The 26,686-nt window shown below is 38.9% G+C and overlaps 1 protein-coding gene across 3 annotated transcripts in view; it reads right to left on the minus strand.

Annotated features, from left to right (window-relative positions):
• LOC127434240 (dipeptidyl aminopeptidase-like protein 6) overlaps positions 1 to 26,686 on the minus strand; it is a 506,360-nt gene that overhangs the window by 134,640 nt on the left and 345,034 nt on the right. For 2 of the 3 annotated variants that reach the window (XM_051686825.1, XM_051686824.1), the window contains exon 3: positions 11,576 to 11,674. The exons of the other annotated variant lie outside the window; for it this stretch is intronic. In XM_051686825.1, the coding sequence (XP_051542785.1) occupies positions 11,576 to 11,674 (99 nt within the window). The remainder of the gene's footprint in view (positions 1 to 11,575; positions 11,675 to 26,686) is intronic. 3 annotated transcript variants of the gene reach the window in all.

The raw sequence follows: 26,686 nt of genomic DNA on the forward strand, positions 1-26,686 counted from the left end.
TGCACCGATATCACTTTTTCTCTTCTGATCCGATACCTAAAATCTCAGTATCGGCCAGTACCGATCCCAATCCGATACCAGTGTTGTTTTCATCATAATCACAGCCTTTTGCGATTGACAGAGCTATCACATGTCTTCAAGTAGCTTTGAATAAAATCCATGAGGGGAATTATTTTCATTGTCATTTTTGGAGCTTGACAGTAACAAACATGACTAACACATGGTATCGGATTTGATTCAGGCTCGTCGGACTGATACCCAATCCGTCTAAAAGTATCAGTATTGGAGGCTATCCAGGTATCGGATTGCTGCTTCCCTATTTTATAATAAATAGTATGAGACACAATAAACATTATGCAAACATTGCATAAACATTTTCAAACAGTATTATGCTACATAGTTGGCACAATACTTTTATGAATTTATGAATTATGAATTTAACTCTGCAAGAGGTGTCCAGTTATCATCTCAGATATAAAAAAGGGTTTATATATATATATATATATATATATATATATATTATTTTTTTTTTTTTTTTTTTAATCCAATCTTGTGTTAAAATGTCTTGATTATTAATTGACCAGACTACCAAGAGTTAAGAAAAAAAAAAGACTTAAATTGTTTTTTGGAGGACACTAGTTCTGGTATATTCAAGCACACTGCATAATGAGATGCAGTACACAACACAATATGCTCTGGATATTTTGGCTAAGGTAGCTAAATGTGTGCAGTTTACGTACTATCCAACTTATTGCTGAACGTGGAAGTGTCCCCTGATTCATACTGGCAGCCTGCTTTTTTTTCCCAGTCTCCAGTGTCGTCACTTACATTGCTTTATGCAAAAAGCGGATAATGTAATGTTTAGTGTTGATCCTTAACATGTTCCCGCAGACCTCACCGAAGTGGGTAGATGACATGAAGTGATGGCTTAGTTACGTTTATTTCATTTACTACTTCGTGTTGTTATGATAGCCAACAACTACAAAAGTTGAGCCTGAAAGAATTTTTACTCCAACAAACACTTAAAATGTTATTTGTTCTGTCTGGATTGCCTGCTTCGGTAGTTTTTACATTGCTTCTTCTGGAGACCAGAACCAGAAAACAGTCCAGCGGTGTGCTGGTGTGCAGAGTGGCCACCATGCTCTGTTAAAACTGTGTATTTTTACTATACTGTTACAAATGTTGCCTACGATGCTTACATAAAATACAGCCTATTGATACAAATGTACTTGCTTGGAAAATCAATTATACAGAGTGAGCGATTTTAGACTCAAGTTTTAAATTTGACGGAACCGAGCAGATCGTGATGGGATGGATCGGGTCACATGGTCTTGGGTACGGGCCAGGTTCAGGCCAGTGCAGACCACTAATCAGATTCATCATGGCGCCTCCCAGTGGTTTGTCAGGAAACTGTAGCTATAGTAAGAGTAGCATATTATTCCACACATACCCACTGGTGGTCTCTGTTCAACGAGCTCTTACAGCAGTGAGTTTTGACACTAGGGGGCGCCGGCCTGCTTGATGCTGCTGTTAACTTCAACAAATAATCATATGGGGAAAGTGAGTGACTCCCATCAAGGTTAATAACCTTTTTTTCTAACAATCATGCTCCTGTTTGCTCAACAGCTTTTAGTAAATGTACCCACTCAGCGTACGTCATCCTCCGCGCGGCCGCTTATGCTAAAGACACAGGGGTGGGCCATTAAAATGGAAACCAGATGGTTTAGACCACAGCAGGCATTAGCATGGTTTAATTTCTTGTCGTGAGTGTTGAATAATGTCGATGATGTATCTGTTGATTTAGACTCCTAGCTAGAGAGCCTGATCAATGGGCGCCACTAATTATGCAATTATATAGCGGCTTTAATATGATCATAATGGGGGCAGGCCAGCAGAATGAAAATGAGAGAGTCTATTATGGGCAAAGAGAAACAGAGGACAGAGAGAGAGAGAGAGAGAGAGAGAGAGAGAGAGAGAGAGAAATGACTTACTGCGGTAAGGATGAATCAAGCCTGATTTTAAAGGAGTAGTTCCTGTTAATATTGATGTTCCAACATCGTTTCTGCCATGGAACACAAATGAAGAGAATGTGAATTGTACTGGTGTGTTATTTTATATTTGTATTTTTGTCCAGGCATTTACAATGAAAGGTGACTGAAGCTTTCAAGCTTTGAAAAGGACACAAAAGCACCATTAAAGTAGTTCATACGACTTGTGAGGGTGGCGGCCTTTGAAGAAGGGTCATTTAGAAGACTGGGGAAATTAAACTTGTTTGTGGGGAAATGGGGCGGATTTCTGGCGTTTCTGGATGTGTTATTATTATTTATTTATTTATTTATTTATTTTTGTGTGTGTCTATAATCATGTATGACCACTGGGATGTTGTTGGGGGCCAGGGTGGGGCTGGGGATTGGTTGGGGAAATAGTGGGGGTTAATTGTTGATTCTGTGTATATATGTTTTGTTTTTCTGTGTTTAATATGTGAAACAATAAAAAATTGTTAATCAGAAAAAAAAAGAATACACTCAACCTACCGCCGTTTCAAATCCTACAGCAACAAAAACAGACTCTCCTAATTCATTAGGAATTGCAACTTGCAGATTGCTATCCAATTGAAAAAGCACATTCCATTTACACCTGACCACATCAATGTGTCTCTGCCAAATTAATATAAATCCGATCTTCAATTCCCGTGCTATACAGGTGCATCTCAATAAATTAGAATGTCGTGGAAAAGTTCATTTATTTCAGTAATTCAACTTAAATTGTGAAACTCGTGTATTTAATAAATTCAATGCACACAGACTGAAGTAGTTTAAGTCTTTGGTTCTTTTAATTGTGATGATTTTGGCTCACATTTAACAAAAACCCACCAATTCACTATCTCAAAAAATTAGAATACATCATAAGACCAATAAAAAAAACATTTTTAGTGAATTGTTGGCCTTCTGGAAAGTATGTTCATTTACTGTATATGTACTCAATACTTGGTAGGGGCTCCTTTTGCTTTAATTACTGCCTCAATTCGGTGTGGCATGGAGGTGATCAGTTTGTGGCACTGCTGAGGTGGTATGGAAGCCCAGGTTTCTTTGACAGTGGCCTTCAGCTCATCTGCATTTTTTGGTCTCTTGTTTCTCATTTTCCTCTTGACAATAACCCATAGATTCTCTATGGGGTTCAGGTCTGGTGAGTTTACTGGCCAGTCAAGCACACCAACACCATGGTCATTTAACCAACTTTTGGTGCTTTTGGCAGTGTGGGCAGGTGCCAAATCTTGCTGGAAAATGAAATCAGCATCTTTAAAAAGCTGGTCAGCAGAAGGAAGCATGAAGTGCTCCAAATTTCTTGGTAAACGGGTGCAGTGACTTTGGTTTTCAAAAAACACAATGGACCAACACCAGCAGATGACATTGCACCCCAAATCATCACAGACTGTGGAAACTTAACACTGGACTTCAAGCAACTTGGGCTATGAGCTTCTCCACCCTTCCTCCAGACTCTAGGACCTTGGTTTCCAAATGAAATACAAAACTTGCTCTCATCTGAAAAGAGGACTTTGGACCACTGGGCAACAGTCCAGTTCTTCTTCTCCTTAGCCCAGGTAAGACGCCTCTGACGTTGTCTGTGGTTCAGGAGTGGCTTAACAAGAGGAATACGACAACTGTAGCCAAATTCCTTGACACGTCTGTGTGTGGTGGCTCTTGATGCCTTGACCCCAGCCTCAGTCCATTCCTTGTGAAGTTCACCCAAATTCTTGAATCGATTTTGTTTGACAATCCTCATAAGGCTGCGGTTCTCTCGGTTGGTTGTGCATCTTTTTCTTCCACACTTTTTCCTTCCACTCAACTTTCTGCTAACATGCTTGGATACAGCACTCTGTAAACAGCCAGCTTCTTTGGCAATGAATGTTTGTGGCTTACCCTCCTTGTGAAGGGTGTCAATGATTGTCTTCTGGACAACTGTCAGATCAGCAGTCTTCCCCATGATTGTGTAGCCTAGTGAACCAAACTGAGAGACCATTTTGAAGGCTCAGGAAACCTTTGCAGGTGTTTTGAGTTGATTAGCTGATTGGCATGTCACCATATTCTAATTTTTTGAGATAGTGAATTGGTGGGTTTTTGTTAAATGTGAGCCAAAATCATCACAATTAAAAGAACCAAAGACTTAAACTACTTCAGTCTGTGTGCATTGAATTTATTTAATGCACAAGTTTCACAATTTGAGTTGAATTACTGAAATAAATGAACTTTTCCACAACATTCTAATTTATTGAGATGCACCTGTATGTAAATAATACTGAGTTCACTTACGTGATTATGCTAATGCCAGGCAGAAAATTTAAAAGATGCACTTTATTATTTGATCCCAACTGACTTTGAACTGTGCGCGTGTTTCTGTTTCTGCGCACGCTGTGTATTTCCCCCCTCTGGGAAGATGCATCATGCGCGTCAGCTGCACTCATTGCCAGTGTTTACTTTCAGTTTCTTCAGCGATCTGCATCAAATAAATGAAGAAAAAATGTCCTGTCTTTCCTACAACGTGCATCTGTGTCTTAATTTGTTATTTATTGCGCGGCATGAGCCCTATGCAAATACTTGGTAGCAGCTGTTATATTTCGCATTTTCCCTATGCTGACATAGCGCTGTTTGGGTGGAGTATAGTTTACATGTGTCTTGAACAGCCAGATGCATTTACACTTGACCTAGTTACGAATGGAATGCATCTCAAACCACCTCCTGAAGTGGTTTGAGCGATTGGATTGCAATCCCTCTCGAATGTGTTTCGGAGGGCATTTACACCTGGTCTTTTCATGATTGGATAGCTATCCAATCAGTGAAAATGCATGAAGTGGCCAAGTGTAAATAGGCTCTTTGATATGAGATTCGTTGTGCTTGTTCTATAGCCTGTGTGTAGCCTCCGACAGAAGTTCTCAAGCGTTTAATGCTGTGGAGTGTTTATTTTACCCATGCAAAAAAGACAAAAAACAGCTGGGTTTCATTCCTTCTTTTTTTTTCTTCAAAAAACACGTAATTTTGTCATTTGACCAGAGTGAATGGGGTAAATTATATTGATGATTGTATGTTGTTGGACACTGCATCCCCATGTTACACAATCTATTTTCTACAGGGCTATATCAAATTATACAGTATAATGTGAATGAATTGTCCATATTGTTAATTCTAGAGTGTAATGTATAATTACATGCTCGCACATGTCACCAGTTCTGTTGTATTTTGTCAGATATTCCAATATTTTTTTTTCCTAATAAACAGATACATTATACAATATATGTTTAATATTCCCTGTATAATTAATCAGCACAGCCAAATACTTTTCTGATGGTAAGTGTGTGGCAGCAGCGTATTAATGCTGTAGGCTACACTCCCATCTGTGATTTATACAGACATCGCTTATCTTGTGCAAATCGATGTACACATTACAGTACAGACATCCCCAGTAATTATTACTTTACAGAATAATGGGAAACTAATCTGTGTTTTGAATTGCCTCTGCACATTCACCTTATATCGGTCTGTTGTTGGATTGGGCCGTAAACAGCATGAATCTCTCCGAGTTTATTACTCTGTGCCTCATCTCTGACACTTTTTAAAATCTTGGACAACCGCAAACACCAGATATTTGTCCGTTAGAAGTGTACACATAACCCTGTGGCCACACGAGAAACGTAGTGCATTTTGGGAGGAGTGGAAAGTGAGTGCCTCAAGAGTGGCCGGAGTGGAGCGCAGTCTTGTGAAATGCCCTCATCGCTCCAGTGAAATTCTCCTCGCTCCGATCCTAGCTATGCTCCATTCACATGCCCTGTTACAAATCTTCTAAAGCCATACAATAGCTTTGTATGAGAAACAAATGGAAATTGAAGTTGTTATTCACTAAAACAATCTTGATTAACTCTCCTTGGTTCGTTCATGAGTTCATTAGAGACAGAGCAATGTCTGATTCATGTACAAGTTTTTCTTTTCAATCAGATCTTTTCAATGAATCGGTTTATCGAGTTAAAAAAAACTTAATCTTACATTTATTATCTAACTGATCTGGTTCTCTGACTTGAGCTGGTTATGGTATTTTTATGGTGATTTTGCATCCTTTTTAAAGCTTGGAAGATCCAGTACAACACTTAACATATTTTCCTTTTGTGTACCATAGAAGAAAGTCATAAGGGTTTAGAACAACATGGATGTTGTGTAATTTTTGGGTGAACTATTCCATTAAGAGAGACTTCAAGAGCTCCCATTTCTTGGATTATATATGATTTCTCAACTCAACTCACTTTTATTGTCACTACACCATTAAACAAGTGAAATGATGTGTGAAAACGTTATGTGCATGGTCCAGACATTGCAGCCATACATGTAAATACAATAAGTACACTCAACAGAATAACAATATTACAATGCACAGAATAACAATATAACAATGTACACAACAACATAATGTACACAACAACAAAAGTGTAACAACAGAATAACAATATACATAATGACAATTAGCAATATACAGAATAACAATATAACACTTTACATAACAACATCACTATACAGAATAACAATACACAGATGTTTACACAGTTTGCAAGTTACATAATACACATTACACAATATACAAACTGAACAGTTAGAGGTTAGCACTGTATTGAATTAAGTATAGTATACATAATGTGCAGTGATGTGTGGTATATACTATTGTGTTACCATCAGTTCTCAGATGTGCATGAAGGGGTAGATATTAATAATAATAAATGTGATATATACATATATACATATTGAGTCCAGTGAAATCCAGTGAATTTAGTGTTTAGGTCCGAGGGCATGGTGTTGTTAGCAGTTAAGCAGTCTGATGGCCTGAGGGAAAAAGCTGTCCTGCAGCCTGCTGGTGCTGGCTCTGATGCTGCGTTTCCATCTGCCAGATGGTTGCAGTGAGAGCAGTCCATGGCTTGGTTGGCTAGAGTCTCTGATGATCCTCCGTACTTTTCTTACATAACATTGCCTGGTATAGATGCCCTGGAGGGAGGGAAGCTCACCTCCAATGATGTGCTCGGATATTCGTACTACCCTCTGCAGCACTTTGCGGTTGAAAGCAGTGCTGTTCCCGTACCAGACGGTGATGCAGCCAGTCAGAATGCTCTCCTCAGTGCACGTGTAGAACAATCTGAGGATGTTGTTACTCATCCCAAACTCCTCAGTCGTCTCAGGAAGAAGAGCAGCTGGTGCACCTTTTTCACTACGGCCTCTGTGTGGATGGACCATGTGGAGTCGTCAGAGATGTGAACTCGGAAGAATTTGAAGCTGCAGACCCTCTCCACCAGTGCTCCATCGATAGTGATGGGGCTGTGTTCTTTGTCCAGTCTCCTGTAGTCCTCCACAAGCTCCTTGGTCTTGTTGACGTTGAGAGAGAGGTTGTTCTCCTGGCACCAGCCTGTTAGGGAATGCACCTCCTCTCTGTAGGCCATCTTGTCGTCATCTGTGATCAGGCCTACCACCGTCATGTCATCTGCAAACTTGACGATGACGATGACTGTGTGTGGCCACACAGTCGTGGGTGTAGAGAGAGTACAGAAGTGGGCTGAGAATGCAGCCCTGCGGAGCTCCAGTGTTGAAGGTCAGTGGAATAGAGTTGTTGCTGCCCATTCTGACTACCTGTTGTCTGCCTGACAGGAAGTCCAGGATCCAGCTACACAGCAAGCTATTCAAGCCCAGAGCCCGGAGCTTAATGTCAAGCTTGGAGGGCACTATGGTGTTGAATACTGAACTGTAGTCCACAAACAGCATTCTCACTAATGTGTTCCATTTGTTGAGGTGGGAGAGAGCAGTATGTAGAGTGAAAGCGATGGCATCATCAGTGGAGCGGTTGCCACAGTAAGCAAACTGTAGTGGATCCAGAAAGGCAGGCAGTAAAGAGCAAATGTGATCTCTGATTAGTCAAGGCATTTGCTGATTATGGGAGTCAGATCAACAGGATGCCAGATATATAAGCAGGTGATTTTATTTTGCTTCGGTACAGGCACAGTGGTGGACGTTTTGAAGCATGTAGGAACTGTTGACAGGGAGAGGGAGAGGTCAGTGAAAACACCCGCTAGTTGGCCCATACATGTTTTGAGGACGCGACCCGGGATGCCATCCGGACCCGTGCTTGCGAATGTTCACCCGTTTGAGAAATCGGGTTACATCTGCTACAGAGACAGTAAGTGAACTAACCTCTGCTGTGTCAGTCTCTATTCTTTTTTTAAGTCTGTGACGATATTGATTCCCTACCACAAGCTTCTAGTGTCGCTGGTGTTAAATTGTAACTCCACATTGTCCCTGTACTGACGTTTTGCTGGTCTGATGGTTTTACGAAGGGAATAACTGGTTTGTTTTTGCTCCTCCTCATTCCTGGAATTAAAAGCAGAGGTCCACACATTTAGTGCTGCACGGACATCGCCATTAATTCATGGTTTTCTGTTGGGGTAGATCCATATTGTTTTGGTTGGCACCATGTCTTCTATGCACTTCCTGATGAAACACGTTACAGAATCTGCGTAGACCTCGATGTCGTCAGAGGTGGACCTTCATTATTCTCCATGCCACTTTGAAGGTAAATATAGAAATTCAGGTGTTTTAAGTGCTCTCTTTGTGAGATTTGTCATCCTAGTTTTAAGTGTATTTCCTGATTAATATTTTAAATGGCTCTAATACATTCCTGAGATAAATACAAGTGGTCGATGGTCGACAGAGAGGCCCAAAGGAGAGAAAGGCTTTGCTTGTGTAAATAAATTACCTGTATCATTGATTCATTTATAGATTCATTCAGCATGAGCCGCATCAGCTGTGATGCTCTGACTTTGATTGATGAGTTGTGGAAACTTCAGAGGGGAAAAAAATAATAAGGGAAAAAAAATCTGGCCAACTCGTGTTTAAAAAATTCAATTTCTGGCCTGTCCTTGGAAATCAAGTACTAGCTAATGTTCCAGACAGGAACTAAGTGCCCCGTGTTCTGTGAATCATTCTAACTAACTGCTTCTGACACATTAACGAAGATCAAATAATCAGTCAATGATGGCCAGTGTAATGCTCTTTCCCCTTCTCTAATTTGCTGTGGCAGGGCCAATGCCTTACATGCATTTATGAATTCACTGCAGGTGATTCACCACGAGAGCTGTGTAATCATATTAATGACATGACAAACCATGTCATATTCTGCCTTTCCTATGGTTTGAAAAATATTCAGGTTTCTCTTCATATCACATTACAATTCAAGGCCACATTTAATAAGTGTTGGGGAACATAACCTTTTAAAGAAAATAAGAAAGTTATCGATAGAAGAAAAGACCCAGCAACCACCTGAGCAAATAGCATTTTCATATAAATAACTCCCAGTGTGCTGCAGTGAAACCGGCTTGTCTGCAAAACTGAGCAATTTACACAAAGGAAGAGATGCAAGTAGATTGGCTACCTGATTACATGTCAAAGGCCCAATCAGCTTAGACCTTGCGAGCCAATTGGCTTAACAAGTCACATGTGAGCAAGCCAACTGACTACAGATAACGAGCTCAAAAGATCAGCTTGTGCCTCATAGAGTTTCATGGCTGAACTTTGGTCATAACACGTCACTTCATGTTACATGTTACCCCAACACTAAATTTAATTCTGTAAAATCTAATTAAAACTATGCAACAGGTAAAGCAACAATTGTTTCACAATGAAGCTTTCCCGGCCTCATTTGGTATAGTTTAAGTTCTTCCTTATAAATTTCTTGTTTTATTTCGCTCTTTGTGCACAGTGCGCTAAACTCAGACTTTCCTCTCCTTGTTTGTTTGCACGTGTCTGTGTTAGAGCACGTACGAACAAACAAGATATGTTAAAATTAACAAAATCTCTCAAATAAATGTATAGTATTATATTGTAAAAATATTCATAATCTCAATAAAAAATTTTTTTTATTAATTACAAACCCGAACCCAAACTTGTACTTAAGAAATGAACCTCTAGCTTCAGGCCTGCGTGACATTTCTTTCTTCCAAAAAATTTTGAAGAGTCACGTTTTTACAATAGTGCAGGAGTCGTACTGATTATTTTTACTGAGGTTACTTATGTGGTGTTTTTTGTCCTTTCTTGTGTTTAACAGACTGGAGTCACTATTTACTTTCATTATATGGTTAAAAAATAATAATAATAAAAATAAAATAAAAACATGCAAAGACTTTTAAAGTTCAACTTTTGTGTTCCATGGAAGAAGGAAAGTCATGGGTTTGCAGCGACATTAGGAAATATTAGAATTTAATAAAAAAAAAAAAAAAAGCAAACATGACGGCAAGAAAGAAAAAGAACAGTGTTTGCCATTTCAACACACCATGATTGCTAAAACGGTGTAAAGAGAGGCAGAGGTTGCTTATCAAACGCAGTTCATTCCCTTCTGATATATCGGTTTACCTTTCCTGGACTGATGTGAATGATAACAAGCTGAAATTATGGTATGAATAATGGGCAGAATATCAATCAATACGAGAGCAATGACATTGTGCCATAATTTCCACCTAAATTACTCCACCCGTTTCTGTAGGGGGAGCTGTGCTAAGCGTTGAACTGTGCTTTGTTATGAATCAAAGCCAGTGGAGATGAATGACTGTGAGCATTGAGTTAATGTCCCTGTGAGAGTGAGGAGGGGCTGCTGATGTCTCCGTACAGCGAATGAAATCACCATCCAAATGATCTTCGTTATGGTTTAAATGCGTCACACAATCTACTGAGGGCAGGAACAAAGCTGGATTATACTGTAGACTATTGAAGTATAGTCTGGGCATATATAGTTTGCACACAATGACTACAGTATACCCCTATATAAACATGGCGTGGCTAGCAGCTTTTTCAGTTTTATTGATTCATGGGAGCACTGTATTTTTGTTGTTACATCACATTATGCCACTCTAGTTAGATATAACATCTACAATATTGCACAATGGCTGCAGTTTTGATACATAAGTCAATGACATGACGCTTATTTTTTTGGATGTTGGTGACAGAACATTAGCACTGAGAGAGCTTCCATATCTGCACAGTCCAAAGTGGCTGATTAGAGGAGACAGCTCAATGAAGCTTAAACCAAATCAGACTGCTTGATTAATCTCCCGGCTGATAAATGCCTCCTCAGTTCGCCTTAAATCAGCTGTCTGCATACAAAACAGATATCACAATCCAGACTCATGTCCACCAAGATTTAATCGCCTCTCACTTCTGACTTAATTCAGCATTACGAAAGGATGGGTCACAATTAATAATGGAAGCCTTCTTGGTCATTAGGATTTTCTTTGAGTAAAATAGCAGCAAGATCTTGATGATCAAATACTTGGAATCCTTGAAAAAATACTTCGAATTTTTGAATGTTTTACTTTGTGAGATGGAAATTAGTAATGTGCAACCTTGTATTCCTCTGCCACTTTGAATTTGTTCAGTGCACAATGGGAATTCTAGCATTTTTGAGACTCAGACTGCGCATATACAAAGTCAATCGTATTGGATGCCGGGCAGCACTAGTGGAAGGACTGCGGTAAAGTAAAATGCCTGCTGATGAGAGCACTTACTGCTGATCCATTTAGCGTTCAGGTCGTGAACCTTGAAGTCCTTCTTGAAGATTTCTTCAACTGTCACTTTTCCCTTAAAGGCCAGGCTATCATCCTCACCTATAGGCAAAAAAAAAAACACAAAACAGAAAGAAAGAAAAAAAAACTCAGCACCAAAACATTTCAGTTTTGTTTGTGTAACTCTGAATGGGGAATTCAATTACAGTAGAATGAACTGTCTGCTTATAGCAATGTTTATTTGCACATGCTGTATGTGCTGTTTTAGCACCTGGTTCACTGAATGTATGCAAATCAGGTAATGATGCAAACACACTAACAAAATCTGTGCTAAACGTTTTAAGCAAAGCACAATTTCTGAGGTACCTTTTGGCTCTTTAAAATAATAAGTGCCCTTGACAACACCACACGCAACCCTGTGTGCATATATGCCCTTTTAAAATGTCCTTTCCCAACATTCATTTATCATTTGATAAATAACTGCTACCATGATCGATAGAGAATGCACGCAAACATTAATTAACACATTAATTGTGCCAGAGCAGAGTTTTTTTTAAATGTGAATTCAGTGTGCAATCTATAGTAAGCCTAATAAACACAGAAAGGAGTGTTTGATGTGAAAAGAATGACAATGACCTAAATATAAATACAGCACAGAACTACAGTTGCATATCGCCATATTTAGCACATTTGTAAGAAAAATTACAATGGCTAAAGGATAAGACAATTTTTTTTTGCCAGCCTGGTCTTATAGATACACGTTACTATACATTCATTTTTGCAAAACACATTTTAACGGGGCTTGCATGCATCACAGCATATTAACACTAGAGGTGCTAAAGTAACAATAAGTGAGTTTACATGCACGTTCTTACAGCGATTATGGTTAATAAGCCAACAACGCGTGTGGTTATCTAAACGCAATAAACTGCGCTCCATTACTGGTGTAAGGTCATAAACAGAGTAAGAATAAACTGGTAGACACAGGTAGAAAGTAGAGAATAATGTGGTTATTTAATGTCATGTAAATGCGGATTTCTTGCTCTGTCTGATTTTTTTTAAATAAGCTGATTTTTGGGAGTAATCGGCATATTTGGTGTGCATGTATATGTGCTCATTAACTTACATTCACTTTCACGCAAATAACGAGTATAACGGCAGATTATCAGTTCACACAAGGCTTAGGGTGGGAAGGTCGGTTTTGTCGATTTTAAAGTCAGAGAAATATAATCTGTTTGTCATGGATTGCTGGTAGTTAGTGAACAAGCATTATGCATGTTTTTAAGCAAAAATTCTGCACACAAAAGTGGCAAAACTATTTAGTGAATTCACCCTTCCCCTTTACGCTTTCATCATCTGCAGAGTATGTCAAAAACCCTCCGCTTTACACGTTCACGAGAGGCCCTGCATTTGGGTGAAATTGCTGACACGCTCTTCTTTGAGGGCAGCCCGGTGATTTTTCCTCTGAAAGCGGAGATATTCCCAATCTGTAATGGCAACTGCAGCTACTGGGCATGATGTGAAAAGCACAGTGCTCTCCAGCAGAGTTCTCACTGTTCCAGCTTGAGCTCATTATCTCGGCCGTACTGCTGCGCTCAGGGTCCAAAGATTGCCTGCGTCAGGCCACCTCTGTTTGACATTACCTTTCATTCGTTCAGCACACGGCAAGAGCTTACAGACTCACCTCCAAATCAATACCTAGATAGACCGGACACACACTTTAGTGGAAAAGCATTTTAAATCATATGCATTGAGATGGAAGATGTTGGCAGAGCTTTGCATTAAATTGCAGTCCCATAAGGTGAGAATGAACACTAAAATGTATTCAGCGTGGGAAGAGAAAGCGGGGAAGAATCTATCAACTCACACTTCATCTTGCTCTGACTAATATTACGCTGTCACTTTGACTTGTGTATGAGTGCCGACTTGATTCTCAATTGACGCTGGGGAGGAAAAAACAGGGAGGACATGGTAGTAAATACAATCATGCGTTCCTCCAGGCTCCGCTTAAAACCAATTGAATATTTCATTATTAAAATAGGCTTTGTGCATTTACAGCTGATGCCAGCACTTACCTGATTTATTTGGTCATAATTTGGCAAATCAGATATGATCACAGAGAACTTGCGTCTGGCATATGACTCAATTTATATGCATTGGAAGACACAGAAAAGGCAATATCTGATTTGTTCTGATTTTCTGTCAGGATGAGCTTTTTTTTGTAATAAGTTGGTGGATCAGCAGATGAGCAAACATCAGAAAACCGATGGTAAATCTCGAAATATGCAGCTTGAGGCCAGTTTAGGAAGCATTTATTTAGTACACTTTAAAGTTCAACTTCAGTCGGACAAAAACAATAATACGTCTTTTTAAAATGTCATGTAAATGCTTTATCGTACCAGTCCAATTTTTGCAACGTTTTACTAACAGAGTTAGATAACGCGATTGTAGTTTGGCTTTATCCAGCATGTTACACGTTAATTAGACAACAATTGACTTTACCGTTGTGCCCATGTTCAGAAAGGCAGAGGTGATACGTCGCATGTTTTTTACACTTCAGCCCAACTGATGTCCTTCCTTCAAATATTCGATTACGCATTGTGTCATGTATACTTTGAAAGACAAATGAAGCAACATGATCACAAAGTAAATCGACACAATGCTTCCGAATGTTCATGTACCCTGAAATTGACTCTGCTGAATTACCGACAAATACCATCCCCCTTCTGCTGAATAAGTGACAAACAGCATTCTGCATGCTACAAACTGCACATGCAACCTCCAAGACATGGGTTCTGGTCCCATGGAAAACAGGAAGTAATTGAGCTCAATTTAACAATAGTGACCACAGTTCTGAGGTTGCATTTTCACTCTAAAATTGCATTTTTACTTCACTGACTGTTAGGTTTAGGGTTGGGGTTTGGGTTAGTGTGTAGGGTTAATAAATGATGCATTTCTGTTGACTGTATTACATCATTTACAAAACATTCAATAAAATACCACTTACTTTTGGCACAGCCTTTTCACTTCAACACTTTCAGCTTCAGCTAATAAGGGGAGTGATAAAAATTTCAGTAAGCACAGACCGATTTCAGCAGCAGAGCTTTCGACCTCCTATTACCAAATTCATGGTGTGATCAGTCTGGATAAAGATAGCTCAATCATAACTGCACATGTAAACCTATTGACTGTCACATAGCTATACTTCAGACAATAGGCATAAAGTTTGGTTCACTTTCCAGCTTATTATGGCCAAAAACTATTTGGACAGGAAAGGGGCTTCTGACTAACATGTTAAATGACCAACCACAGTTCGTTTTACTGTGTGATGTTTAGGGGTGGTTAAATCTGAAATAGGTCATACAATAAATCAAAGCAGAATTTCCAGTTTTGCTCAAGGACATGTCAGTTCCTTGCAACTTACAGGGTTCCCACACATTTTGACCAATACATTTCTATGATTTTTCCAGTTAATTGTTATTTTAGCTGTTTTCTACAATTGGCCTGAACGGTTCTGAGCATGGTGAGTAACGATTCCAGTAGCATTTCCACTTGTACACGGTTCGGTACGGAATGATTTCAAACCATTCCCGTACTGAATTTCTCAGCACGGTTAGCTAACCACACAGAGGACAGAGAACCTTGTTGGTGGAACGCCTGTAGTGACGTGGTGACTCACGATTGGTCACTTGCTCAGTCAGCCCATTCTAATCCCAAAAAAGACACCTTAACAGCTCCAACAAGCCCTAATCAGTATGAATTTGCATGGTTTAGCAATAAGAACCATTTGGCCCAATGCTGCAAAAGCACCTATTGTTGCCACGTGACTTCATGTTGTATGTTTAATTAAGAGAGTTTACAGACTGAGTTTGTCCAGTTATATTGAAGATAAATAGCTATTTTGCATTTATTTTATAGACTGTGTCAAAAATTTTGGCAGTCAGATTAAATAATGAGTAAAGAACAACATTTTTAAAATCAAGCCTGATATTACTTCTTGTTCACTGTGCATAGTGTGATAGAGAATGCAGCTTTCCAGCTGTTCAAGATTAGTGGATAAGGATTTTTTTAAAAATAATTTTACAGAGATTTTAGCCAAAATATTTTCAAGCTAAGCATAGCTAGAAAATGTAAACCCTAATGCTTAAAATAATTAATTATTTTGAGATGGGAAAAATTAAATCCTACAAATTAGTTCAAATAATTTAACTTTAATGAGTATTTACAACTTTCTCTTTCTTTTGAGTTCACGAAACTGACACATTTAAGTAACCTGAATTGTTTTATTGTTTTGATTTTAATACACTTCTCTCTTTAAATTTACAGGAACTTACATTTAATTGGGCAGGGGATTTCTATTTCCCAGCATGCTTTTCATGGCACTCAACAGGGAAAGTAAATGTTAAAATTAAGTGTTATAAAATTTTGTGCAAAATGAATGTAAAGGGGGATACTTGTTAGTATTTACTGTTTTGTTGTGTTATTTAGAAGAGTTTCTGTTATGTTGTAGTTTTGGGGGTTCATGTGAAGAGTTAAGCATGAGCTTATGTTGAGGACAGGTACAAGTTAAGAATGTTCAATATTGCTTTACTCATTGAGCAATTGCTATGTTAATCAAAGCATAGTGATACAGATTAGCATGCATTTAGCATGCTAGTGTTCACTGTACTAGCTAGTTGTAGCTGATTATGTTCCCTCTACTTAAAGTATTTAAGTGAAGATTACATGGTAATTTTAAGTTCAGCCAAAGAGTAAAATTTAAAGTACCAACAAAATGTATGAGTACATTTACTCGATATTTCAAGTGAGGAGTAATTAAAATGCATGCATAGTACAAAATTAAAATCTGAAAGTTCTATTAACTTGAACTTGGGAGTTTGCTAACTTAAATACTGTAACAATTAAAGATGGAAAAAGAGGAAGCTGGGACCAGCTTGACAAACACATAGACATTTAATGACACTTTTCAGTGTGTAAAGAAACAAAAACACACACTGCTTTTCAGCCAGCTATATCAAATCATAAAACACATACAAGAACGCGGACAAGCTTTGTGCATCTCTCTCCAGTCTGCCGTTGTCTCTTCTCCTTATACTCACACCTCCCCTCGCTGGAACGCGAGGCTGGTGTGGCACGCAGGTGGAAGTCATTCACCACTTATCTTCCCGGCCTCGCTCTGCCCAGACGCCGCTTGGCTCCGCCCTGCTCACACATACCACATACCCCCCATCGCTGAACTCAGGTTGGGGATTTCTCCAGCTTGTGACTCCCCTTTTCTGGGGAGGGAGTATCGACGGGTCACACCAGTCTCCGGATCGGACCTGTGCGTGCCTGGGAGGGGGAACAGGGCGAAAGAGAGGAGAAAGGGGAGAGGGGGGTCAGGAATAACAAAAGGGAGAGAGAAAGCATCTCATCCATCCTTTCTGGTTGCCGGTTGATGCAGTGCTCCAGTGCCAATGGATCGAGCACTCCCTTGGCTTTGCGATCCTCAGTCAGTGTCAAGGACTCCTTGACGGCGCGTCCTTCCTCCTTCCAAGGTTTCGGCACCAGTGTAACAGGGAAGTTAAAATGGGAAAGGAGGAGGCAGGAACCGGCTTGAAAAACACAGACATTTAATGACACTTTTCAGTGTGTAAAGAAACAAAAACAAGCACTGCTTTTCAGCCAGATATATCAAATCATAAAACACACACAGGAACACAGACAAGCTTCGTGCATCTCTCTCCCATCTGCCGCTGTCTCTTCTCCCTAAATACTCCTGCCTCCCCTCGCTGGAACACGAGTGGAAGTCATTTGCCACTTCCAGGCCTTGCTCTGCCCAGACACCGCTCAGCTCCGCCCTGCTCACCACAAATATATACAACGGTCAGCCACAACATTAAAACCACCTGCCTAATATTGTGTAGGTCCTCCTCCCCCCCACCAGCCTGTCTGGCACAACAATCATGCCATGGTCCAAATCACTGACATCACATTTTTTTCCCATTCTGATGGTTGATGTGAACATTAACTAAAGCTCCTGACCAGTATCTGCATGATTTTATGCATTGCACTTCTGCCATACGATTGGCTGATTAGATAATCGCATGGATGACTGTTGGTGCCAGATGGGCTGGTTTGAATATTTCTGTAACTGCTGATCTCCTGGGATTTTCATGTACAACTCTAGTTTACTCAGAATGGTGCTAAAAACAAAACACATCCAGTGAGCGACAATTCTGTGGACAGAAACGCCTTGTTGATGAGAGAGGTCAACAGAGAATGGCCAGACTGTTTTGAACTGACAAAGTCTACAGTAACTCAGATAACCACTCTGTACAATTGTAGCGAGAAGAATATCATCTCAGAATGCTATTCTGTGATGCGGGTTGGCACTGCTTTGGCGGCACGAGGGGGACCTACACAATATTAGGCGGTGGTTTAATGTTGTGGCTGATCGGTGTGTGTGTATATATATATATATATATATATATATATATATATATATATATATATATACACACACACACAGTATAGATGTATGTATGTATGTAAGTATGTATGTATAAATACATCCATACTGTGCATACATACATATAGATATATATATATACACATACACACATATATACATACATACAGAGGTGGGTAGTAACGCGCTACATTTACTTGAGTACGTTTCTGGAGAAAAAAAATATTTTTAGAGTATGTTTAAAATGGGTACTTTTTAATTTCACTCAAGTAAATTTCGAATGATTTTTTTAACTTCTTTACAATGGCCAGTGTTCCTGTTGTTACATTACTGAGTTTAATTTGAGTTAATGTATAATTTATTGAGAGATTACTGAATGGGACTTTTACGAGAGCGCAAGTTCACACAGCTGTGCACGCTGACACAGATGTCACTCAAGTCATCATTGCTGCAGCATCAAACTCTTCAAAGTGAAACAATTTCTTCACTCCGCACAGTGAAAAAAAGAATAGTTTCGCCATGCAATGCCTTCATTTAACACCAAGACAAGCTGATATTTCAAGATTAAATTCTCAGCTTCAACTTATGGCAGCACTTCGAGGTAAGTTTTGGCTCTAATGATAACGCGGGCTTTTCTGTGTAATGTGATTGTAATTTTCAGGGTGAAAATGTAACTGGGCTCTTATGATATCCGTTTTTAAGTGTACATTTTTCAATCAGTGCAGCAATATATCATTGCATTTTGTCCCGCGTCCCGCATGTCATGAGCAGTATTTACGCATTTACTGGAAACTATTGCAGCCACTTTGGGCAGACTAACTGTATAAATCCATGTAAACACCCAAGTGTAAATGCCTTTTGCTCTGCCTTTCGTGTGACTGACAACTGGAGCGCGAACAGACAGCATTTCTGTGCGTGCACAGCGAGGGGCGCGAGGCACGTGCATGAGAGATGTGCAGGCGCGAGGCGATCATATGGCGAAGAGAATGGCTGTGTCCGAAATCATTCACTCGTTCACTCATTCACTAATTCCTATATAATGAATGGCAATTAGTGCACTATATCTCAGCAGTGAGTGAACAAAATCAGTGAGTGAATTCGGACGCTGACGTATACACCGAGTGTCGGAGCTCTGGGGCTGTCGCAGAAACAACATCACATATGCATTTTTAAAATACTTGGGCCTTACTTGTTATTCTTATTAAATAATATATTAATACAATAAATCTTCATTCTGTTTGTCATTTTTAATAATTAATATAAAGAGTAAACACATTTGATCAAATAAAGAGTACATTTTAAAATGTATCTGTATGTTTTGCCTCTCTATATGTTATGTTATTTTAATCAAATAATGATTTGTCAAAAAGTAATTTAATACATTCAGCATGAAATAAAACACTGCAGGAGTGAAGGAAGCAGCAAACTCCCAACTGTGGGCAATTAACCATTGTCGAGTTCACATCAAATGTACACTCGAAAGAGTGCACTGTGGGTAAGAATAAGTGAACCAAAGTAGGGAACGAGTGGATATATAGTGGATAAGGGGTGTTTTCAGACACAGCAAGTGTTCCACGACCGGGGTTGGTGCCCTACGCACTAGGCTGCATACTCTGCATTTAGAGAGCGGCAGTACTGCTGTACAGAACTAATGATCTAAATTCTTTCGACACTGAAAACTGATACTGCACTGAAATAAGAATCCACACAGGACTTTAAAAGCTATGAAATACCGAAAGTAGGCATTAATAAAGCATGATCTTGCTTTGGTTTATATTTCAGCATTATATATAATGTCCTTGTGGGACATTTTCACGTTTTCAATGTAACAATTACTAGAAATGTTTCCAAACCTCTCTTCTTATTGACACATTCATCCAGGTCTGACAAGAGCCCTTAAAGGGATAGTTCACCCAACAATTTTAATTCTCATTATTTACTCACCCTCATACCATCCCAGATGTGTATGACTTTCTTTCATCTGCTGAACTCAAATGAAGATTCTTAGAATAATTTCTCAACTCTGTAGGTCCATACAATGCAAGTGAATGGGTGGTAACATTTTAAAGCTAAACAAAATCACATAAGTCAGCATAAAAGTAATCTATAAGACTCCAGTGGTTTAATCAGTATCTTCAGAAGAGATATGATATAAAAATGTGTTGACGAGAAACAGATCAATTTCACATTCTTCTTCTTGTGTTTTTGGTGATTCACTAGCAAAAAAATGACAAATATTGATCTGGTTCTCACCCACACCTATCATATAACTTCCATATTATATATATATATATATATATATATAATATAATATACAGGTGCATCTCAATAAATTAGAATGTCATGGAAAAGTTCATTTATTTCAGTAATTCAACTCAAATTGTGAAACTCGTGTATTAAATAAATTCAATGCACACAGACTGAAGTAGTTTAAGTCTTTGGTTCTTTTAATTGTGATGATTTTGGCTCACATTTAACAAAAACCCACCAATTCACTATCTCAAAAAATTAGAATATGGTGACATGCCAGTCAGCTAATCAACTCAAAACACCTGCAAAGGTTTCCTGAGCCTTCAAAATGGTCTCTCAGTTTGGTTCACTAGGCTACACAATCATGGGGAAGACTGCTGATCTGACAGTTGTCCAGAAGACAATCATTGACACCCTTCACAAGGAGGGTAAGCCACAAACATTCATTGCCAAAGAAGCTGGCTGTTCACAGAGTGCTGTATCCAAGCATGTTAACAGAAAGTTGAGTGGAAGGAAAAAGTGTGGAAGAAAAAGATGCACAACCAACCGAGAGAACCGCAGCCTTATGAGGATTGTCAAACAAAATCAATTCAAGAATTTGGGTGAACTTCACAAGGAATGGACTGAGGCTGGGGTCAAGGCATCAAGAGCCACCACACACAGACGTGTCAAGGAATTTGGCTACAGTTGTCGTATTCCTCTTGTTAAGCCACTCCTGAACCACAGACAACGTCAGAGGCGTCTTACTTGGGCTAAGGAGAAGAAGAACTGGACTGTTGCCAGTGGTCCAAAGTCCTCTTTTCAGATGAGAGCAAGTTTTGTATTTCATTTGGAAACCAAGGTCCTAGAGTCTGGAGGAAGGGTGGAGAAGCTCATAGCCCAAGTTGCTTGAAGTCCAGTGTTAAGTTTCCACAGTCTGTGATGATTTGGGGTGCAATGTCATCTGCTGGTGTTGGTCCATTGTGTTTTTTGAAAACCAAAGTCACTGCACCCGTTTACCAAGAAATTTGGAGCACTTCATGCTTCCTTCTGCTGACCAGCTTTTTAAAGATGCTGATTTCATTTTCCAGCAGGATTTGGCACCTGCCCACACTGCCAAAAGCAGCAAAATTTGGTTAAATGACCATGGTGTTGGTGTGCTTGACTGGCCAGAAAACTCACCAGACCTGAACCCCATAGAGAATCTATGGGGTATTGTCAAGAAGAAAATGAGAAACAAGAGACCAAAAAATGCAGATGAGCTGAAGGCCACTGTCAAAGAAACCTGGGCTTCCATACCACCTCGGCAGTGCCACAAACTGATCACTTCCATGTCACGCCAAATTGAGGCAGTAATTAAAGCAAAAGGAGCCCCTACCAAGTATTGAGTACATATACAGTAAATGAACATACTTTTCAGAAGGCCAACAATTCACTAAAAATGTTTTTTTTATTGGTCTTATGATGTATTCTAATTTTTTGAGATAGTGAATTGGTGGGTTTTTGTTAAATGTGAGCCAAAATCATCACAATTAAAAGAACCAAAGACTTAAACTACTTCAGTCTGTGTGCATTGAATTTATTAAATACACGAGTTTCACAATTTGAGTTGAGTTACTGAAATAAATGAACTTTTCCACGACATTCTAATTTATTGAGATGTACCTGTATATAGTAGCAGGTGCCAAATCCTGCTGGAAAATGAAATCAGCATCTTTAAAAAGCTGGTCAGCAGAAGGAAGCATGAAGTGCTCCAAAATGTCTTGGTAAACGGGTGCAGTGACTTTGGTTTTCAAAAAACACAATGGACCAACACCAGCAGATGACATTGCACCCCAAATCATCACAGACTGTGGAAACTTAACACTGGACTTCAAACAACTTGGGCTATGAGCTTCTCCACCCTTCCTCCAGACTCTAGGACCTTGGTTTCCAAATGAAATACAAAACTTGCTCTCATCCGAAAAGAGGACTTTGGACCACTGGGCAACAGTCCAGTTCTTCTTCTCCTTAGCCCAGGTAAGACGCCTCTGACGTTGTCTGTGGTTCAGGAGTGGCTTAACAAGAGGAATACGACAACTGTAGCCAAATTCCTTGACATGTCTGTGTGTGGTGGCTCTTGATGCCTTGACCCCAGCCTCAGTCCATTCCTTGTGAAGTTCACCCAAATTCTTTGAATCGACAATCATAAGGCTGCGGTTCTCTCGGTTGGTTGTGCATCTTTTTCTTCCACACTTTTTCCTTCCACTCAACTTTCTGTTAACATGCTTGGATACAGCACTCTGTGAACAGCCAGCTTCTTTGGCAATGAATGTTAGTGGCTTACCCTCCTTGTGAAGGGTGTCAATGATTGTCTTCTGGACAACTGTCAGATCAGCAGTCTTCCCCATGATTGTGTAGCCTAGTGAACCAAACTGAGAGACCATTTTGAAGGCTCAGGAAACCTTTGCAGGTGTTTTGAGTTGATTAGCTGATTGGCATGTCACCATATTCTAATTTTTTGAGATAGTGAATTGGTGGGTTTTTGTTAAATGTGAGCCAAAATCATCACAATTAAAAGAACCAAAGACTTAAACTACTTCAGTCTGTGTGCATTGAATTTATTTAATACACGAGTTTCACAATTTGAGTTGAATTACTGAAATAAATGAACTTTTCCACGACATTCTAATTTATTGAGATGCACCTGTATATACACACACACACATATACATACATACATACAGGGTTGGGGAGTAACGGAATACATGTAACAGGATTACGTATTTAAAATACAAAATATAAGTAACTGTATTCCAATACAGTTACAATTTAAATCATTGGTAATTAGAATACAGTTACATTCAAAAAGTATTTAGATTACTGAATAGATTACTTGGCATTTATTGTCATTTGTTTCATTTAATATTTAGACCTTTCATATGGAAAACATTTATACATATAAATGATGTGATTCAAAGTGCGTTTGGAGCAGAAGAAATAGAAATAAACCTTGTGTAAATTGTCAGCTTTACGTTAAGCTAAAATGCTATTTCTAGCCATTTTACATGCACATGTTACCAGGCACGATCATATTTATTTTATCAAGAAAATTCAAGCTGGATCATAATTTTTTTCTAATAAGACCTTTGATATTAGGGCAAAAATAATATTCTTGATAATAATTTTTGTATTGTTTTCCTGTACAAATATCTAAAAATCCTTAAAACAAGATCAGTTTGATTGATCTTGTTTTAGAAACAACACTGTATAAGATATTTAGGTTTTTCAGAGAATGTATTTTTAACATGTGTATTTTGTCTTACTGTACTGGCTACTGTACTGAGTTTTTTATAGTCAAAACAAGTGAAAAAAATCTACCAATGCTGAAGTAATCCAAAGTATTTAGAATATGTTACTGACCTTGAGTAATCTAATGGAATATGTTACAAATTACATTTTACAGCATGTATTCTGTAATCTGTAGTGGAATACATTTAAAAAGTAACCCTCCCAACCCTGTATGTATGTATGTGTGTGTGTATATATATATATATATATATATATATATATATATATATATAAATACATACATATATATATAACATATATAGCCTATCGTGGATCAGATTCTGCCATTGCTGGTTTAAACCAAATGATTCATCCAAGCCTCTCAAAAACATCACTTCAGAACTACTAGTATCACTGCTTAGGCTGTTTCTAACATGTTATTGGAGAAACAAGGATGTGTGTGTGTGTGTGTGTGTGTGTGTGTGTGTGTGTGTAGAGAGAGAGAGAGAGAGAGAGAGAGAGAGAGAGAGAGAGAGAGAGAGAGGAGCGTGTGCGATCACCTGATGATGATGCTGTAGTCTGTTAGCTTTCTGAAGATAATGTCATTTTGGTGAAATCATCCTATTTTCTCAGAGGAAAAATAGCCGTCCAAGCAGGGGTATTCCTATCTATTTTGCGGTAGCCGGTGTGCAAGAGTCTTTCACCACAGAATCTGCAATCTCCTCTGCCATTTTGTCCTCTCCAATGTGGAAAGTCCGGTAAGAGGTAAGCTCTTACTGGAGTTTGTGTAATTAATCAGTCTGTTGTGTCTCTCAGCTGTGATGAGCTGTAATGCTGAAGTTGTTAGTTTAAAGCCGTTTAAAGCTATTTCCTAGCTTTAGTAGTGTAGTAGTAACATGAGTGATCAGAGTGCTGTTGAACGTAAACACTGAGTGACGCTGACTCACTTCACGTCACCAACTGGCTCATATTACACACAAAATTGGTCTTTTGCCTCTGCCTGCTGGCTAAAATATGTAATGTCACAAAATTAAATGCAAATAGACAGATGGCTCTTACACTTCAGTTTAGAACGGCACGAACACGAGCAGAGTGATACACACAGTGAAGCGTCCGAGTGCTGCTGATGTGAGGCCAACAGGACTCATAAAATGTCTCTCATCCAATCAGATTCGAGGACTGGAACTAACTGTTGTGTCTACAGTTGTGCTCAAAAGTTTGCATACCCTGGCAGAAATTGTGGAATTTTGGCACTGATTTTGAAAATATGACTGATCATGCAAAAAAACTGTCTTTTATTTAAGAATAGTGATCATATAAAGCCATTTATTATCACATAGTTGTTTGGCTCCTTTTTAAATCATAATGATAACAGAAATCACCCAAATGGCCCTGATCAAAAGTTTACACACCCTTGAATGTTTGGCCTTGCTACAGACACACAAGGTGACACACACAGGTTTAAATGGTAATTAAAGGTTAATTTCCCACACCTGTGGCTTTTTAAATTGCAATTAGTGTCTGTGTATAAATAGTCAATGAGTTTTGTTAGCTCTCACATGGATGCACTGAGCAGGTTAGATACTGAGTCATGGGGAGCAGAAAAGAACTGTCAAAAGACCCGCGTAACAAGGTAATAGAACTTTATAAAGATGGAAAAGGATATAAAAAGATATCCAAAGCCTTGAAAATGCCAGTCAGTACTGTTCAATCACTTGTTAAGAAGTGGAAAATTTGGGGATCTCTTGATACCAAGCCAAGGTCAGGTAGACCAAGAAAGATTTCAGCCACAACTGCCAGAAGAAATGTTCGGGATACAAAGAAAAACCCACAGGTAACCTCAGGAGAAATACAGGCTGCTCTGGTGTGGTTGTTTCAAGGAGTACAATACGATGGTACTTGAACAAAAATGAGCTGCATGGTTGAGTTCCCAGAAAGAAGCCTTTACTGCACCAATGCCACAAAAAAGCCCGGTTACAATATGCCCAACAACACCTTGACACGCCTCACAGCTTCAGGCAGACTGTAATTTGGAGTGACGAGACCAAAATCGAGCTTTATGGTCACAACCATAAGCGCTATGTTTGGGGAGGGGTCAACAAGGCCTATAGTGAATACCTTCCCCACTGTGAAGCATGGTGGTGGCTCACTGATGTTTTGGGAGGGTGTGAGCTCTAAAGGCACGGGGAATCTTGTGAAAATTGATGGCAAGATGAATGCAGCATGTTATCAGAAAATACTGGCAGACAATTTGCATTCTTCAGCACAAAAGCTGCACATGGGACACTCTTGGACTTTCCAGCACGACAATGACTCTAAGCATAAGGCCAAGTTGACCCTCCAGTGGTTACAGCAGAAAAAGGTGAAATGTTCTGGAGTGGCCATCACAGTCTCCTGACCTTAATATCATCGAGCCAATCTGGGGAGATCTCAAACGTGCAGTTCATGCAAGACGACCAAAGACTTTGCATGACCTGGAGGCATTTTGCAAAGACATTTTGCCAGCTATACCGCCTGCAAGAATTTGGGGCCTCATAGACAACTATTACAAAAGACTGCACGCTGTCATTGATGCTAAAGGGGGCAATACACAGTATTAAGAACTAAGGGTATGCAGACTTTTGAACAGGGGTCATTTCATTTTTTTCATTGTTACCATGTTTTGTTTTATAATTGTGCCATTCTTTTATAACCTACAGTTGAATATGAATCCCATAAGAAATAAAATGTGTTTTGCCTGCTCACCCATGTTTTATTTAAAAATAGAACATATATTACAAATTCTCCAAGGGTATGCAAACTTTTGAGCACAACTGTGTGTGTGTGTGTGTGTGTGTGTGTGTGTGTGTATGTATATATATATATATATATATATATATATATATATATATATATACTGTATGTATATATATATATATATATATATATATATATATATATATATATATATATATATATATATATATATATATATATATTAGGGTTTATGGTATAGGCTATATTCACTATAGAAACATCCATGACTTTTTAAAATTGTAGAAATCCCTAGGGCTGGGTATTGACACAGATTTCATGAATCAATTCGATTTAAATTCACAAGCTTTTGATTCAATTCAGTATAGATTTGTTTGGATATATATCAGGTACAGTACATGCCAATTTTT

Source organism: Myxocyprinus asiaticus, chromosome 44 (genome assembly GCF_019703515.2).
Source record: "Myxocyprinus asiaticus isolate MX2 ecotype Aquarium Trade chromosome 44, UBuf_Myxa_2, whole genome shotgun sequence".
In the NCBI taxonomy this organism is placed as follows: domain Eukaryota; kingdom Metazoa; phylum Chordata; class Actinopteri; order Cypriniformes; family Catostomidae; genus Myxocyprinus; species Myxocyprinus asiaticus.